Here is a 17365-nt window from a genome sequence, read left to right as displayed (position 1 = left end):
TGCTTCGTGTCATGACCACAGCGCCGGCAAAGGCTGGATGGGTAATTCCAGAATCCAAAGCCAGTGGGTTTTGTGAACTTCTTTACCACGTTGTCACAGTCCAATTTGCACTAATGACTGACGATCCCCGAGAGACTCAACGCTATTGATCAGCAGTATCCACGTCATTATAATACAAACAAAAAACATTATCCAGAGACACCAAAAATGGGGAGGCTGAAAGACGATGGAGAGCTGGCCAAACACAGACGGAATCACACGATGCAAATGTCCACGTCTCCTGGTGAATCGAATGCTCCTACCACTATTTTTAATTATTTCTTTTCATCAGCATCCAATGGCAGCTACTTCTGCTCACTTGGGAATTGGAGAGAAGGGTGTAGCCAAGTTACACCCACCCATCCTCTTATTCCTCCAGCTTCCTGAGACAGAAACTTCTTTTGATAGTTCCTCAAAAGGATTAAAAAGGCACCAGTTTTACTTAACCCTTCCCGTTTTGCATTAGGTGGTTTTGGTTCATCAGCTGAAGCTATTCTAGCATTTCTCTTTTATCAAGAGACCTCCCAAGTGCTTTGTGTGCATGTACATGAATCACAAGCCTCCCCTCCCCGATTTGAAATGTCAGGATCTACCAAAGGCCGAGACCAGCACGTGGCTCCTCCACCCTGCCTTTATTGACACACCAAATAATGACAACAGGATATTATACTGAAGCAAACACCAAACTGGCAGGAAGCGTGCTAAGTTCAAATCGCAACCCCACATTTTAAAGCTTGCATGAAATACCCACAGCCTTTAGCAACACAAAGTCCAGCAACAGGTTCTCCCCACTACCTCGATGAGCCGATTAACAATAAACGGTATAAAACCCCCGGATTAAAACACATCTGCCAGGAAAACAGGTCTGTTCTCCATGGCAACGGCACTCCCAGCTGGGCACGCATTACCTGCTGAGACGCCGGCACCGGCTGCACCACCGGGGCTTGGGCTGAGGCTGATGGGTGAAGAGCCACCGAAGCTGCCGCGTCCGACCCGGGCTCTGAGCTCTGCATGCTCACTGTGGAGAGAACAGGGACATCAGCCAGGAAAACACAGCCACACACCCCGAGAACGCCCCGGGAGCCCAGCGGGAGCAAAACCCCCGTGGAAGATGCAGGGAAGGAAGGTAGCTACCTTCCTACGCACAGAGCTCGTTTTGGAGCTAATTTTAATACGGTATTAGATTAAGAAAAAAAGAAAGTTGCACAATTGTTCCACAGAAAGGAGAGGGAAGGAACAGAAAAAAACGTTGCTAAATATAACCAAAAAGTAGCGTTGGAAAATTATTGTGTCATAGTGAGGGTAACTTAGATCTGGAAGAGTAAGGGCTTATTTTAAAAATGGTTTTTTCTCTCTTGCCTTATCAGGTTTAACGGCCTGGAGCTCAGATAACGCTTTCGATTGCAAACCGGGGTGGTCAGTTTGGGTTTATAATCACAACTAATGCTATAACACTGGTCCAGGTACCCAGAGAGGGGGTAGATGAACCATCCCTGGAGACATCCCAGGCCAGGCCAGACGGGGCTCTGAGCAACCTGAGCTGGTGAAGATGTTAATTGGTACTGATGAAAAGCTGACAACCTAAACCAAATTCCTACGCTTTGAGAAACCATTGCAAGGTGCTAAAAAGCTTTGCCAGCATCCTGGGAGCACGACTACCCTGCGAGCTGGCACCCGAGCCAGAGCTCCAGAGTGTTAATGGAGCATCGGCTTCCAAGGAGAAGAAGGAATGTGGCATCCCAAGTCTTGCTCTTCTCTCTTCTCGGAGCTGTACGTGCAAAGTGAGGAACACTCTTGTACCTCCCCAGTCGTCCTGCGGGGCTCGGCTGCCTTTGGCAGTTGTGCCGCATCCCTAAAGCAAACACCCGAGAAAGGACTCACCGCTCTCCTTCAAGCTCATTTTTCACCTCCCGCAGAGGAGGAAGTTTTATGGGGGCCTTGGTCATCCTTCCCAAAGATCTAAGGTTTGCTGCCTTCCACTCAATCTGATCTAAGAGTGGTTCATCCCAGCCACGTTTGCTTCCCGCTCCCGGCTGGGGAGGACGCTGGGGCCCTCTCACTGACCCACAGCAGCTATTAAAAGGTGTCTCGTGGCTTCTGACAGCGGGTGAAAGTCTGACGGCTTAGCAACTCCCCCGCTACCGGGGAGTTTGCACAGAGAACGTAATTAAGAGCCAACAGAGCTGCTGGTGGCTCACAGGATCAGCAGCCACTTTCTCAGCTCCAGGGCTCCTTGTTGGCTTAAGAAGAACAAAAAGACAAGTCCATTATGTGTTACCAAGGGGAAAAAAGGAATAAAATCAGATGAGAAGAGCCTTAGTCAGACATTTGCATTTCAGGTAGAGACAAGTTTAAAGCCCGGGTGATGTCAGGGCAGCGTCAGGAGTGGGGAAAGCATTGCAAAAATCTGGATTCCAGGTTGCATCATCGCTGAGTGAACCAGATAACAAGGCTGCCGCGCTCCGGCAACGCTCTGTTTACACACAGCTCTCGGTATCCAAGCAAACAGCGGTGACAGGAAAGGAAATACAGAAAAAAAAACCCTAATAACTTCTGGGCGCTATTTCTGGTTCTGCCACCAGCTCGCCCTGTGACCTTGGATGAGATGTTTCCCCGTCCCGGGGCTTCAAGCTTCCCCTCCTAAAAAAGCCACGATGCTCCCCAGGTGAGGGGTTTTTGGAGCAGTGTCCCCAGGGGCTGTCAGAGCCTGAATGTGTGTGAGAAAGACACGCGGTCATATTACAAGCCTTGAGGGTTGATAAAAACTCCAGTTGTCACCGTTTCATTCATAAGCCACGTCGCCTTCTTGTAAATAGCCTTTGTTAACCTCGCCTGCCCACATCAGCCGCACAACGCTGGGAAAACAGAGATAAGAGGAGCAGCTTGAAGTATTTTTCACATCTAAGTTTGCAGTGAGATGGGGGGGAAAAGGACAGGGTGGCAGATACCATACAGAATCCTCCTGCGAGGGCCAAGGAGGAAAAGCAGCAGCAGCATCCGCACCAGCGTCTCAGCTCCCAAAAAGCAACTGGGAAAGGATGGGGGGCTGATGGGAGACGCCTCGGTAGCAATGAAGGTGCCCCATGGCGCTCGCTCTGCGCTGCGGTTCTGCCATCCAGGACACCGGGAGGAACTGCAAGTATTTTTCCACAGAACGCTGTTAATATAAACTATCAGCTCCTTTCGGAGCTTAAACGGCAAGACCTCAAATGTTGAATAACTGCAGCTGATGGGAGAAATATTCCCTTTATTTCGCTCTGGTCGGGGCTCTGTGGGACGTGGAAGCACCAGCAGCTACCGAGGCAGCTCTGAGACTTCAAAATAAAGAGGATGTGAGTCCCTGCCTTCCCCAGGCCTGGGCTCGCTGCTGGGGTCATTGCAGATGACCTGCTTAGTATTTTTATACTAGAGGAAAATGTCACTGTTTGAAGTGAATATCACTCTCCCCGCCACCCTATTTTCACAACCAGCCCCTCCAAACCCAGTGTCCCCTTCCCGCGGCGCCCGGGGCAGAGATTTGCGCCATCTGCACATCCCATGGCGCTGAAACAGCAATTCCAGACCAACCCGAGCTGACACGGGAGCGGTTTCTTCTAAAAAGTGCCCTGAACCGCGTGTTACAACCTCCAGCCTTTTAATGGGCGGTGGTAAGTGGAGGGGATGGAGAGGGGAAGCAAATATGGCAAGGAACCTGGTAATAAGCTGATTCTGGAGAGGCTGCTTATTACATCGCTTCAAAATGTTATAAACAGAGAAGGCACCAGAGCCTTCCACTGATTAGGTTAAATTAATTTAAAACAGGAGCAAACACTGCTTGTCTAAGAGCTCTAGTTACCTGGAAACACAGATAAACCCCAAACACACGTTTCAAGGGCAGCAGGCACTAGAACTGTGCTTTTTGTTTTTTCAGAAACCCGGTCCTCATGGAAAAATACAAATTTGGAAATGTCTTTTATTAGCAAAAGTTAATAATATACCAAAATCCAAATATACACCCCGTGTTTAATTAGATTGCATGGAATCGAGTCAAGTAATAGATATCCACACACGTGATTGCTGTGTAGCAGCAGGTCACCGAGCTTTGCTGTTTCTTTAGGAGCGGCTCTCAGAGCGGCACAGGAGAGCATTGGGGGTCTGGAGCTTCCGCAGAGCCAGCTCACAGCAGCAGAAGCCGTGATGGTTTAATGCTGCTGGCAGCAGCGTATGGACAAACCCCACGTGCACGGATCTCAGACCTGAACACGGGCAAAGTAACATTGCAAATCTCCCTCGCACACAAAATCCCGTCCCATTTTCTTTGTGGGTCTGGGCCCCTCAGCTCCAGCAGGACAGGGAACTGCTGGAGAGAGTCCAGCGCAGCCACCAAGATGCTGCAGGGAGTGGAGCATCTCCCGTGTGAGGAAAGGCTGAGGGAGCTGGGGCTCTGGAGCTGGACAAGAGGACACTGAGGGGGGACTCATTCCTGGGGATCAATATGGAAAGGGGGAGTGTCAGGAGGATGGAGCCAGGCTCTGCTGGTGACAACCAGTGACAGGACAAGGGGCAATGAGTGCAAACTGGAACACAAAAGGTTCCAATTAAATACGAGAAGAAACTTGTTCCTGGTGAGGGTGTCAGAGCCTGGCCCAGGCTGCCCAGGGGGGTTGTGGAGTCTCCTTCTCTGCAGACATTCCAACCCACCTGGACACCTTCCTGTGTAACCTCATCTGGGTGTTCCTGCTCCATGGGGGGATTGCACTGGATGAGCTTTCCAGGTCCCTTCAACCCCTGACATTCTGGGATCCTGTGAATAACACAAACACTTTCCAAGTGGCAAAATCCAGGACTGGATTCCTTCAGATCAGAGTGATCCCCTCTTGGTGCTCAGAAGCACAGGGAGCAGCACGCAGGGTATTTACTGCCATGCTGCATTTCACCCGCAGCCTCTCACAGATTTACCTGCACAAGTTCCAGCTGTTTGCTCTTAAGAAAAAGTTGGACCGCCCCCAGATTTTTAGCCCAGGACAACCCTGACAGCAAATGCTTGAATCTCAATATCCTTTCCTATTAACTAGCTAAATCTCAGCTTTAGAAAGGTTTTGTTACAACAATGGCAAATAACACCACCCAAGGAAAAGTGTGGTGATATATGCTGAGCAGCAAGGGCGCGTTCACAGCTGGAGGAGGAATCATCACCGTGTCCTACACCAAGTCCAGGCCTCTCCCATTCACATCAGTGCTGTCTGGTGAAAGCAAGCACAAGTTTTGGGCTCACATGAATCATTTCCCCCTATTTTTAATATGTGCGCTGTAGGGATTTCCCAGGGTTGTGATTCAAGAGGGGAAACACAGTGTGCGAAACACAAATCTGACACAAGAGCATTCCAAAGGCTCCTTTCTACGATGAATTGCAAAGTTTCCACTGTTAAACAAACCAGAACATCTGGCGAGTCGACCCCTGCAGTCTGTCATGTTCCCAGGATGATCCTGGGTACGTGGTACAGCTCATCCTGACTAAACCGGGCTCATTTTGGATCAAGGAACTACAAACCTGTGGTTTTGCAAGACCCGTTTTTATAGTTCACCCTACAACAGAAAGTTATGGAATATGTCATTTATTTTAAATCAATTCCAAGAGATCAGCTTAATTTGAACCTGTATGCGCATCAGCCATCACTTTTGACTTGTTTAGACCAGACAATCCTTTTGATGGCCTCAAGGTTGACCAGTGTCAGTGTGAAGGGCAGATGTGCTGCGGTGTCTCCTCCACATCTGGGGCGGCAGCAGCAGCTCCATCACACCTGTCTGGCAACAGCAAATACAGAAGGAACCGCCAGCACAGTTCAGCATATTGTTATTTATTTATATAGTACCATTCACAAGCATTGGGGCACTTAACGACGTTAAGCGGAACAAGCCACAAACATAAACTGTGGCCGTTCAGAGAAGAGACGGTTTCATCTGCGATTTTACAGCTGTTTTGTTTTTTCCTGTGGCCATTGGAGGTTTATAGAGCTATTGGTGACGGGTGCCGCAGACTCCAGGGCTAAACGAGGCCCCAAATAGTAGACACAAACTATCTAGAGAAATGCAGTTCTTCCTGGAAAGGCAAAGAAACGAGGAGGCTGCTTTAGATGCCCTAGAAATGCAATTTGGGAAGATGAATTTGAATATTCTGCACTTGCAGAAAGGCGCTGCTGTATGTTTGTTGGCGATAGTAATAGCACAGACCATATTCTAGATAAAAGGGAGAAAATAAAGACTTGCAACAACTGCACACTAATGCTTTGCAGCCTCTCAATGACAGAGAATGGACTGTTGCTGAATTGGAATTAACTCAGCTGTATCTTTTATCCAGGCAACAAACTCCTGTGGGCAGGATTTTGGGACAGACCCCTCCGCCCACGCTCCCGTCTGGCCCGAGAAGGGTTAACATCACACCCAGGAAACAATGGCTGTTACCCATTCAACAAGCGGGCAAGGCAAAGCTGCGCGTTAGGAGCCCAGCGCTGACGGATCAGGGCTGCGCAGAGTCCGTGGAGCGGAGGGGGAAGATTTAAATCCTCTTGAATCATAAACTCATGGCGGTGTGGTGGGGGTGGAACTGGCTTCAGTCCTAATTCCAAGGCTGCTCGGAGGGGTTACGGGGGACACGGGGACCCCCCGAGGAGCCCGAGCCCACCCGGAGCGCGATGCCGGTGCCGGGGGATGCGGGGCTGCGCTGTTTGGGGAGCAACAGCGGTTGCCATGGTCCCTGCGGTCCCCGCGGGTCCAGCTGCGTTGCCAGGCAACGCGGGGAGGCTTCCCAAACCAAACATCCCAGCCGACGCGCACTAAATATGTCAGCGGGTATTTTCAGAAGGCCGGGAGGACTGACAAATAATTTCTTTGCTATAGTAACTGCGAAGGGAGGGAAAGCGGGGGGAGGGTTGCGGGGTTTGGTGCTTTGTTTTGGTTTTATTTTCCTTTTATTTAATTGTCAGTTCAGAATAAACGGATTAACGGGCTGGATAGAGTTCTTCAAAGCAGATGCCCAGGAAAGGAAGCTGTTTGTTTGTTTGTTTGCTTAAAAATATTATTAAGCGGTTAACCTCTTTTGGAGAAGGTGGTGACCAGGAATTCTGCATACCCCCGTGTCCCTGGTTTGCTGCATGGCCAGAGCCACCCGCACACACACAACTCCCTGAGCAAACACCAGCACCCTTGCAACTTCATTTTCTTCCACCTATTTGTAAATTCCTAGAAGTTTTCCAGCAGAATTTCGATGCCTTTCAAGCAGGATTTAGCTTAGAAGAGAGAGCGCGTGTGGTTTTTCAGCGTCCTCTGGTTTGATGAAGAGGGGAAACTCACCAGAAAGATGTTTTCGTCTAGTTCCACAAACATGGGAATCACATTTAGATTCTCTACTTTACATCTTTTTACATTAAAATTAGAGGGAACTCATGCTAAGCAAAAATGTATAACCACTCCGAGGATTTGAAGGGAGAGCTTGCTCCCTGTGGAAATAAATAATAGACAGAAGCTTTTGTTGGGCTGGTGGAAACAGGTCATTGTCATATGATCTAAAACATAAAAGTTCTGCTGCGCTTGCTAATCGGCATTAAAGCCACACGCTGCTGTCACGGGCTCCCGAACTGAGCAGGAGCAGAGTTAGGGCAGAATTTGTCCCTCCAGCTTTTCAGTCGAAGCTCCAGCACCGGCATCACTTCAGCTTCCAGTGACCAAGGATAAAGCTCGTTACTGAAGCTGCTGATTGCCCGGTGTGGGGGGATTTTAGTGCTTCCTTTGGTGTTTCTGTGCAGTTTATCGACTAAAGGCACAGACCACAGCGTTGATGTCCTGCTCGGGGCACTCGCGTGTCTCTTGCATGGGAACCATAGACCCAGGAACGTTTTGAAAGAAGCAGCTGATGTTTTTGGTGATGTTCAGAGCAGCATTCAGAGAGCAGACACTCGTGTAACACAGCCAAGAGCTCGGCATCGCTTGGCAACTTAACATTAAGAAGTGTCATAACTTGAAGAGTCTGCCCAGGAAAGGGATAAAATATGCTCCGTTCGCAGCTGTTTGGGGTGATCTGGGAGCATTTGCACTCAGTATAGAAAAAAGCAAACTCAAAATAAGCTCCTTAACTTAACTTCCCTATTGCCTTATGGTAGACTTCAGTCTCCAAGCTGTGCGAAATATGGTTAAATGATGCTTTAGCATCGCGACGTTTGGCCAAGTAAAGGACTCGAAGAGATAATTGTGGTTGAGAGGAAAGCAGAGCAAGATCAGATCAACATGACCAATCTCCTGATAACTCCGGTCTCACTCCAATGCCAGCCTGCGAAATAAGCCCAAACTCACTGTCTAGACCCCCTTGTTCCTTGGTTCCTCCACCAAAATTACCCTGATACTTTCACTGGCATTGACCCCACACCTATGGACTCACTGCAGGGTGTAAAAGCGCCCAGGCTGCCCTGAAAGAGACACTTCTTATTCCCCATTAAGATGGGCAAATTAGGCCAAAGATTTCCTCTCATTGCAGTCCTCTCTGCTACGTGTCCTCATTCCTGCTTTAATACGCTCAAAAGTTATGGCTGGCGTGAGGAAAACCCATGAGAACGGAGAGCTGACACCTCATCTGCAGATGCTCCGGGGGTTTCAGGGTTTCAGTTGCTGGAGTCCTGTTACTCCCACAAGAAAAAGGGTTTCCAGCTGCCCAGCTTTCACTGGAAAAGCGAAAAGCAGAATCCCATTTCAGAAAGTTCCCATTTAAACAGTCAGCCTTCCTTATTTTCATCTCCTACTTTTACACTTTGAGGAATTTTTGGCCCCGTGGGGACGGGGCAGTTTATTTGCAATCACACAGCAGCTCAGTCCTCCTCCCTTATTTTTCTTTCCAAATTATCATTCTACTTTTACTTTCCAGAAAACGAAAAGTACATCCACTTTCTGCAAGAATGAGAGCAATGGTAAGTGTGACTGTAAGAGCTATTTCCAGTCTATCCAGCATTTACTGTGTGTGCTGAGCAGTAACTGAAGAGGCTGTGAAATGCTAATGATGCCCAGAGATACAGTGCTGAAGAGAAGGAAAAAGTCACTTGGAGAGATTCTTTTTGCCTATTCCATCTCCAGAAAGCACAGAAAACTTCAACACCTCCCTTCGGCGAACAGCTTTCCAAGTTACACTTGAAAAACTGAAAAGGAAAAGCAGATGAGGGTGGGGGGAGTGGATAGGGATGAGCCGGCAGAGCTAAAATATCCATTAGTGGGAAATTCCACCATCTCCTCTCCCTCCCAAAAAATAACCCAACGGACTGCATGGGTCAGATTCCACCCGCAAACCCAGAAAGCAGCTCCAGCCACATTCGCTCAGCCCTTTTGATTCTCCTGCTTGTCTAACTGGCTGCTAGGCAACCCCAGCAGCATTGCTGCTCATATGCATTAAGTATTAACTATTAGTTCATTCCTTCCCCACTTTCAACATAAAGGCAGCGACCTCAATTTACATCAGATGGATCTTTTCCCAGGTGCTGGCTAAACCAGGCTGGAAACAGAGGTAAAGCTGGCTGAGGGTTGAATATACCCAGCTTATCCACAGGATGCTCAGGATGCAGGCGCTATGGGATACATAGGATTCCCAGCACCCAGCATTAGCCATCCGCTAATTCAAATACCCTAATTCAAATACCCTATGACTAATTCAAATACCCTAATTTTTGGTATGGCAGGAGATGAGCTACTCTGAGCCAGTCTCTGCAGGTAACGCAGCAAGTCTAAACCCCAGGTTTAAGTTTAGTGCCCAGAGTGAAGCAACGTGAACATCCCCACTGCTCCCAATGCATCCAGCCCTTCTGCGGTGAGACGTGGTGGAAACTTCTCCCGTGGTAATAAAGCCTTGATTTTGGCAGGACGGGCCCGAGGTGGAGAGCAGAAAGGATGCCAAGGGAGAATTTGAGAGACTACGAGGTTTTCTGCTCCTCTCCCTAAGGGTGAACCAGTTCTGCCACCATTTGGCAAGCAGCATCCCCATCTTTGCCAAAGGCAACTCTTCTAGCTATTTCAGCAGACGTTCCGTCTGAAGAAACAAAAAGATCCAAATTGGGACAGGACAAAAGAAAGCGGCAACCGCCAGGGTTTAGAAATGGGAGGGAAACCTCAGACCCGCAAATAAATTCAGTGACATATTCAGCTTCCCTTGACAGACTGGTCCCAAAGTTTGTGATGCTCCTGCCTGAAGGTAATTACAAATGAACAGCCCTTTGCGATAGAGCAAGAAGGTGCAGCTAAGGACAATGAGGCCTCAGGATAACAAATCCTTCACCTGCAGGAAGACTCTAAAGGCAGGAGGAGGAGGTGGCTGCACAGCAGAGGCTGCTGAGCCCAGTACTCAGTGACATTTCTGAGTAATTACAAAACCTTCAGATCCATTATCATGTTAATTTGCTGGCTAGTTGTTGTGGAGAACTGTAATTAGATGTTGTGTAGCTCCCATGCAGACTGGAAGGAATGTTAAGAATGCCTGTCCCTGCAAGGCGAGCGGGAGCTGGATCATGGCGCCTCAGGAGCGGGGAAGGAGCTCGGGTCCAGAGCGGGTCCTGGGAGCGGAACGTTCTGGAGCCAGACGCTCTTTTTGGAGGCGGAAGGTCCCACGCGGGCTGAGTGATGGTGCTGCTCGGCCCGGGCGCCAGCAGGAGCAGCTCTAGCGTGTTCTGCTTCGCCTCCTGCGCGGTGCGGACCAGGGGCTCTGCTCTGCAGCCCACCCCGCCGCTGTGCTCCACATACACAAACGAGCCTTTGCCGCAGCTGAGCGCAGCCTCATCATCCATGTCACCGTCTTAATTCACGTTTGCAGGCTAAATGTTTTCTCTAATACAGGCCAGCCAGAAAATATTTGGTCTTCAATTGATGAGAGATTTCCTGGGTTGGGGCTGCACTCCAAAGCAATAGCGAGCTACAGCTGAGGGTGACAAAACTTCTTACAATTAAACCCAATCTCTTAATCCACAATAACTCTGCCCATTTCACATCGAATGCAATATAACAAGGGCAAGTGTAGAGTCTTACATCTGTGTGGGAACAACCCCAGGTTCCAGGGTCAGTTGGGGAATGACCTATTAGAGAGCAGCGTAGGGGAAAGGGACCTGGGGGTCCTGGGGACAGCAGGGTGACCATGAGCCAGCACTGGGCCCTTGTGGCCAGGAAGCCAATGGGACCTGGGGTGGGTTAGAAGGGGGTGGTCAGTAGGTCAGAGAGGTTCTCCTGCCCCTCTGCTCTGCCCTGGGGAGACCACACCTGGAATCTTGTGTCCAGTTGTGGCCCCTCAGTTCCAGCAGGACAGGGAACTGCTGGAGAGAGTCCAGCGCAGCCACCAAGATGCTGCAGGGAGTGGAGCATCTCCCGTGTGAGGAAAGGCTGAGGGAGCTGGGGCTCTGGAGGTGGCGCCAGTCCAGACCCACGGTTCAGTCAGGGGGTGAAGGGGAAGGTGTCAAAACACGCTTCCCATTCACGGAACAGCAGAAACCACAACTAGTCTAAAATCCTACACACAAACAATCACCGCTCTGCTAACAGAACTGTTGCCAATGTGAGCGATTTTGTAACCAGGGTTAGTTTGAACTGACAGCAACAGAGTTGTAAGTCAGCAACATGGTATTTTATTCTTAAATATTTGCTCGGGATGCTGCCTGCCGTCGGACTTCAGTCAAAATAAACTTTAGCAAATGATATGTGAAATGATCCCATCTGCCTGTTTCAAAGGCAAAAAGAATATATTATTTTATAAACCTGATGGAGAAAAAGGTATAAAAATTATTGCAGAGAGGCTGCCAGTTCTTCCCAGCTTTCAATTCACTGTGAGCCCAGGAGGGCTATAAGGATATAAAGCAGAAATTCAAATTCACCCATAGACAATTTACTTTACTCCAGCAGAAATGCCACCTGATGTCCTGGCTAAGCACGCAATTCAATCCTCAGCCCTGAAGAAAGTGGTTAGAAAGCAGGAGATGCCTTCAAAATGTTCCCCGCGGAACATTTTTTTGCCCAATATCATATAAATCCAACCAAGGAGCTGCCAAAATGAAAGCTATCACAAACATTCCTTAATGATAAACTAATAAGAGACTCATCACCAAAGCATTAAGTAATTCTTCAGGGAACACGAATAAGGATTGCAATGTGTGATGTATTTATTTAGTTATTTGGTGGTGGCATTTAAGAAAAAAAGCTTGAGTTTTAAGGCCATGAGGCTTGAATACAGCTGGAAAAATTCAATCCACAATATATGTGTGTTTCTTTGGACTGTAAAACAGCCCAAAGACCAACACTGGAATCCCCCAATCACTCTTTTCCCCCCAAAAAATGTCTCTAATGAAATCTCAACTTTCTGGCCCTTGGAAAAAAGCCTTAATGGAAATGAGAGCTCAGAGCAGATAGAGTTTCCCAAACAGGCTTAAAAGTACCGATAGACGTGGTGTCCAGGTGAAAAAAAGGTGGGACTTACTAGACCAGAGACTAATCCAAGCCTTAGGGCACAGCTCAGAGTCTGAGGTGGCACAGAAGCCTCAGTCTGGACACACGCGGGTACCACAGAAATGTGAATAAAATCCCTCAGTGAGCATAATGTGCATATCTGTACCTATACGGGGATATTTTTATACATATATGTGTCTATCTATATAAAATAAAACACACATGTATCTCCACATAGGCAGATACAGCCCCAGGGCCTGCATAAACACACACAGAGATTTTAAGAGACACACTCTCAGACGGTTTTATATTAAAATGTCTCCTTTCCGTCCTCATTAAGGAATTGATTAGTGCCTTTTACTAATGAGACCCCCAGCCAGAGCTCGCGCGGTACCTGTGGAGGTGAACACAAAGGGTATTAAGGGGTACATGGCTTGCGCTGGAGAAATATTTTGCTGTCTGTTTATTTACTTATGGCACAATTAGTTCATACGCTACTTCGACAGCAATAGCCTAAACATGAGAAAGCTGACACATTCTCAGACAATAAGGTGGATTTGTGAATGTTTGAACACAGGAATAAAGACCCGCCAGTCCAAATAAGCCAAAATACCACGCGTCGAGGCACAGATTACAGAAGGAAACCTTGCATGTGTTTCCAATATCAGAGACACAATCCCAGATCACAGAGCTGCAGGCCCTGGGGCAGGGAGCTCGGGAGCACCCGTGGCACCGTGGCAAAGTGGGCACGCGTGGGAGCCCCTGCGCACTCCGGCACAGCGGGTGCGCTCGGGAGCCCCCGTGGCACCGTGGCAAAGCAGGCATGCGTGGGAGCCCTCGCACACTCTGGCAAAGCGGGTGCACTCAGGAGCCCCCGTGCACCCCGGCACAGAGGGCGCGTGTGGGAGCCCCCACGGTACCCCGGCACAGCGGGCGCACTCGGGAGCCCCCGCGGCACCGTGGCAAAGCGGGCACGCTCGGGAGCCCCCGCGGCACCCCGGCACAGCGGGCACGCTCGGGAGCCCCCGCGGCACCCCGGCACAGCGGGCACGCTCGGGAGCCCCTGCGCACCCCGGCACAGCGGGCACACTTGGAAGCCCCTGTGGCATCCCGGCACAGCGGGCACACTTGGAAGCCCCTGTGGCATCCCGGCACAGCAGGCACACTTGAGAGCCCCCGTGGCACCATGGCAAAGCGGGCACGCGTAGGAGCCCCCGCACACTCCGGCACAGCGGGCACGCTTGGGAGCCCCTGCAGCACCCCGGCACAGCGGGCGCACTCGGGAGCCCCCGCGGCACCGTGGCAAAGCGAGCACGCGTGGGAGCCCCCGTGGCACCGTGGCAAAGTGGGCACGCTCGGGAGCCCCCGCGCACCCCGGCACAGCGGGCGCGCCACCGCGGCAGCGCCGGCTCCAGCTGGCGGCCGGCCAGCCCCGAGCTGCGCCGGCATGCGTTCCGAGGGAGGGAGAGAAGGGAAAAACGCGGTTTAAATATAACTCGGCAGCCTCCAGCAGAAACTTTGGCTGAGAAGCGGAGCGGTGAGATGCGCCTGTTGAATCAGCATCGCCCTCCCCGCGCTGTGACTCTGCACCTCGCAGGACGCTTTTAGCTCCGGAGTACTAAAACTAACAGGGAAAATATGCTGGAATACACTAAAAGAGCTACATTTACAGGCTTGTATTAGAAGCAAAACCATGTTGTGATTAAACATAACAGCTGTCAATGCTCTGACGTGCTACAAGCATGCAACTATTTAAAGACAATGACTGGCGCCATCTATTTTGCTGCGATTGAGCTAGGAAAAGCTCCAGTTATTAACCGCTGACTGAGGCTTTACATTTATGGCAGCCCTGAAAAAGTTTTGTGACAGGGAGAGTAACAAGTAACAAGTACGGAGGTGACTTTTAGTAGCAATTCACACTCTCAACTGGAGACTTTACCCCCAAAAAATAGCCAGGACATGCAGCATCAGTTGACATCACTGGAGACACCGGCTGCTTGTGTTTTCAAGGATTGTGACCTTAAATTACCATTTCAGATTTACACACGTGAACATATTCAGAAAGTGTATTTCGAATGTAACTTAGTGTGCGCAACACACGATTTAACAGCGAAACGCTCTTTGAGAGGGCAGCTCTGGCGCTAAATGGATAATTTGCTGCACTGGGCCGTGGCTGCAGCACCCGGCGCGTTGCCCGCATGTCTCACACCCTCTCTAGTCGCTGTAACATGATTTCACACTCGCTCGGACCCTTCCACGGCAGTGAGAGCTGGCACGCAGGGCCCCAGGACAGGGCCACGCTGCTATGGGAGGAATTCATGAGATGCAAATGGCACAGCGGGGAAATGCAAAGCAGGGGCTGTCTGGGAAGGCGGACAGACCTGGCTCTTGCATCGCTCAGTGGCAATGGATGCTCTTATCACCGTCCACAAATGCGCTGGGATCATTTTGCAGAAAGCAAATGGGGACAAAGACATTCCAGTGTCAGTCCCTCGCTTGCTTTTGTGTGCGCTTTCACCCTCAAGGCCCAGATCGCCAAGTTACCTGAGAACCCAGACTCTGCTGGAAAAGATGAGTGTTTCTAAATCCTGCCAGCACGGGAACAGCTTTGAGAACAGGGACTCCAAAGGCTTAAAATGAAAAACCAGAGCACGCCCACATGCGTATACACCAAAAGGCAAATGCAAAACACCTCGCAAAATTCAAATAAAACTCACGTCACTTGGGACAGCAACACTGAGAGGTAAAGAACCAGTGGGATGTGCTGGGTTTTTAAACACATCAACTAAGATCTTCAAAATGAAACATAGTGTTGCTGACGAAGCCACCACATCCCAGCCCCGATGTCAGATTGCCAGCACCCACAATTTGGTCCTACAAGTGTGGTTTGTCCTCACCTGACTCCAGCCATCCAGGAGTCAAACTCTGCTCATCCCAGACTCCCCCACCAGATAACAAGACCTTCAGCGGCTGATTCAACCCATCCTGAAACAGGTAACCGAGCTTTCCCTTCCACATCGACCGCCTTCCGCTATACGTGTCACTTGAAAATAAAACCTGAGATAAGGTTGTATTAATCTTAAACTGACTGAAGCAAACTCAATCAGAACGTCAAAGAAGGACCCCCCCCAGTCTCTGGGAGCTTAAGGCTTATATTTTGAAGCTGATTTGTTTTTTTAAAGCCAGCAATTACTCTCTGTTCTCAAATGATTCATAACCGAGATAGGGAGTTGAAAAGTTTGGTCAGAGCAGATGAAAAACACCTCATTGACTAATAAATGAATCTGAAGCTGAGCGTGGTCAGCTTAAGGATATTCCAAGCCCCAAAAAAACCAAGTAAATTTTTTAAAATTATTATTTATTCTGCTTTGCTCTTCAATTAGAAAGATTTGCTTCTTTCAATAGCAAAACCAAAAAAAGACTTCAGTATCTAAGTCAAAGAATGGAAAGATTTAATCAGGCTGCAGGAACTCACGCTTGAAATAGGCACATACACCAAATCCTGCTTTAACAGGAGATGAGTCTCGTTTCACAACTTTATTCAAAACAAACAGGAGAAACCAAGTCAGGAATAGATGGCTAAAGCTTAAAAATAGGCCTTATTGCAATTTTTCGCTCGTTTCTAAGTCCAACAAGAGAGTGAGGGCTGGGATTTGAGAGTTTTAGCAAATGATGAGCTGGAGTTGAAATCAACCCCCCCCCGGCGCCCGTAAGACGAGGAGGAGTGTCCGGGGGCAAAGGAGACACGGAAGAGGTAAAAAGCGTGTTAACCGGGGGCAGTGGGGCTGCCTGGCCCGGGTCCCCCTCTCCCCAACTCTCTGGGCTCTCACAGGCTCGCTCGGCGGCGGGAGGGGGGTCGGGAGCAAAGCAGGGTTGTTCTCGAACGCTCGTTCCGAACCAGAACGGGGAGTTAAAGCGGGGAAAGAACGAGCCGGGGAGAAGTTGGTGCCGGCGGGAGCTGCCGCCGGGTCCCCGCGGGGGGGATGCGGTCGCCCCGCCGGGCTCGGCCCCGCCACGCCGGAGCGGAGAGCCCGGGCTGGGTCCCGTTCCCGGGCAGGGCGCGGAGGGAGCGCGGCGCTCCGGGCGGTGCCCCCGGGCAGCGGCACCGGAGGTGGCGGGGGCGGTGTCGCCTTCCCCGCTCCGCCCGGGCGCGACGCCGCTCCCAACTTTCCGGGGGCGGCGCGGGGAGCGCCCGGAGCCCCGAGCGGCACCGAGCGCCGGCGGACCCGCAGAAACGCTCCCAGGCGCGAATCCTGCGGCCGGGACAGGGCGGAGGGGCGGGACGGGGGGGTCTCCGCACCGCCCCCCGCCTCACCGACCCCCACGGAGGCCGCCAAGCGCCTCACCCCCCCCGCCATCCACCCCGCTACGGGCCCCCTCAGCGGGCGGGACCCCTCGGCGGGCGGGACCCCCGCGGCCGGGCCCGCCGCCCCCCCACCCCCGGCGGGGCGCCGCGCCCCCGCTCACCTGCCCTCCCCGCCGGGCACCGCGGGCTGCGCTGCGCTCCGGCCGCCGGGGCCGCGCGTTGCTCCCGTTGGCAAGTAACAGTCTCCAGGGCTACGGTCACTATGGCGCCTGGCGCCGGGTCTCAAGGCAACTGTTGCTACCCTCTCCCTCTACGTCACCGCCCGGCCCCGCCCACTCCGCCGCGGGGCGCGGCCGACGATTGGCGCGCCGGCTGTCTGTCAGCGCGGGGGCGGGACGCGGCGCGGATAGGCCAATAGTGGCGGGGAGGAGGCGGGGCGGAGAGTTGGCGCGCGCTTTGGCGCTTCGGCGCGGGGGGGGGAGAGGGGCCGGTGTGGGCCCGGGCCGGGCGGGGCGGGGAGAACGGGGGCGAGTCCGGGGGGGACAACGGTGACCGGGGAGCGATGGGCACAGAGCAGCGCTCCTGTGA

The 17365-nt window shown here is 51.2% G+C and overlaps 1 protein-coding gene across 1 annotated transcript in view; it reads right to left on the bottom strand.

Moving 5' to 3' along the window:
- Window positions 1-16990, bottom strand: part of RFX2 (regulatory factor X2) — a gene marked incomplete at its 3' end in the record, with an annotated part of 37945 nt that extends 20955 nt beyond the window's left edge. Inside the window, exons 1-2 of the mRNA XM_080359364.1 lie at window positions 16939-16990; window positions 948-1057 (exon numbers count right to left, since the gene is read on the bottom strand). Of these exons, the coding sequence (XP_080215490.1) occupies window positions 948-1052 (105 nt within the window). The 5' untranslated portion in view covers window positions 1053-1057; window positions 16939-16990. The remainder of the gene's footprint in view (window positions 1-947; window positions 1058-16938) is intronic.
- Window positions 16991-17365: the final 375 nt, after the last annotated feature.

Source organism: Nesoenas mayeri (assembly GCF_963082525.1).
Source record: "Nesoenas mayeri genome assembly, chromosome: 25".
In the NCBI taxonomy this organism is placed as follows: domain Eukaryota; kingdom Metazoa; phylum Chordata; class Aves; order Columbiformes; family Columbidae; genus Nesoenas; species Nesoenas mayeri.
Note: the sequence above shows the minus strand (reverse complement) of the source record. Positions and strands in the feature narration are given on the sequence as shown.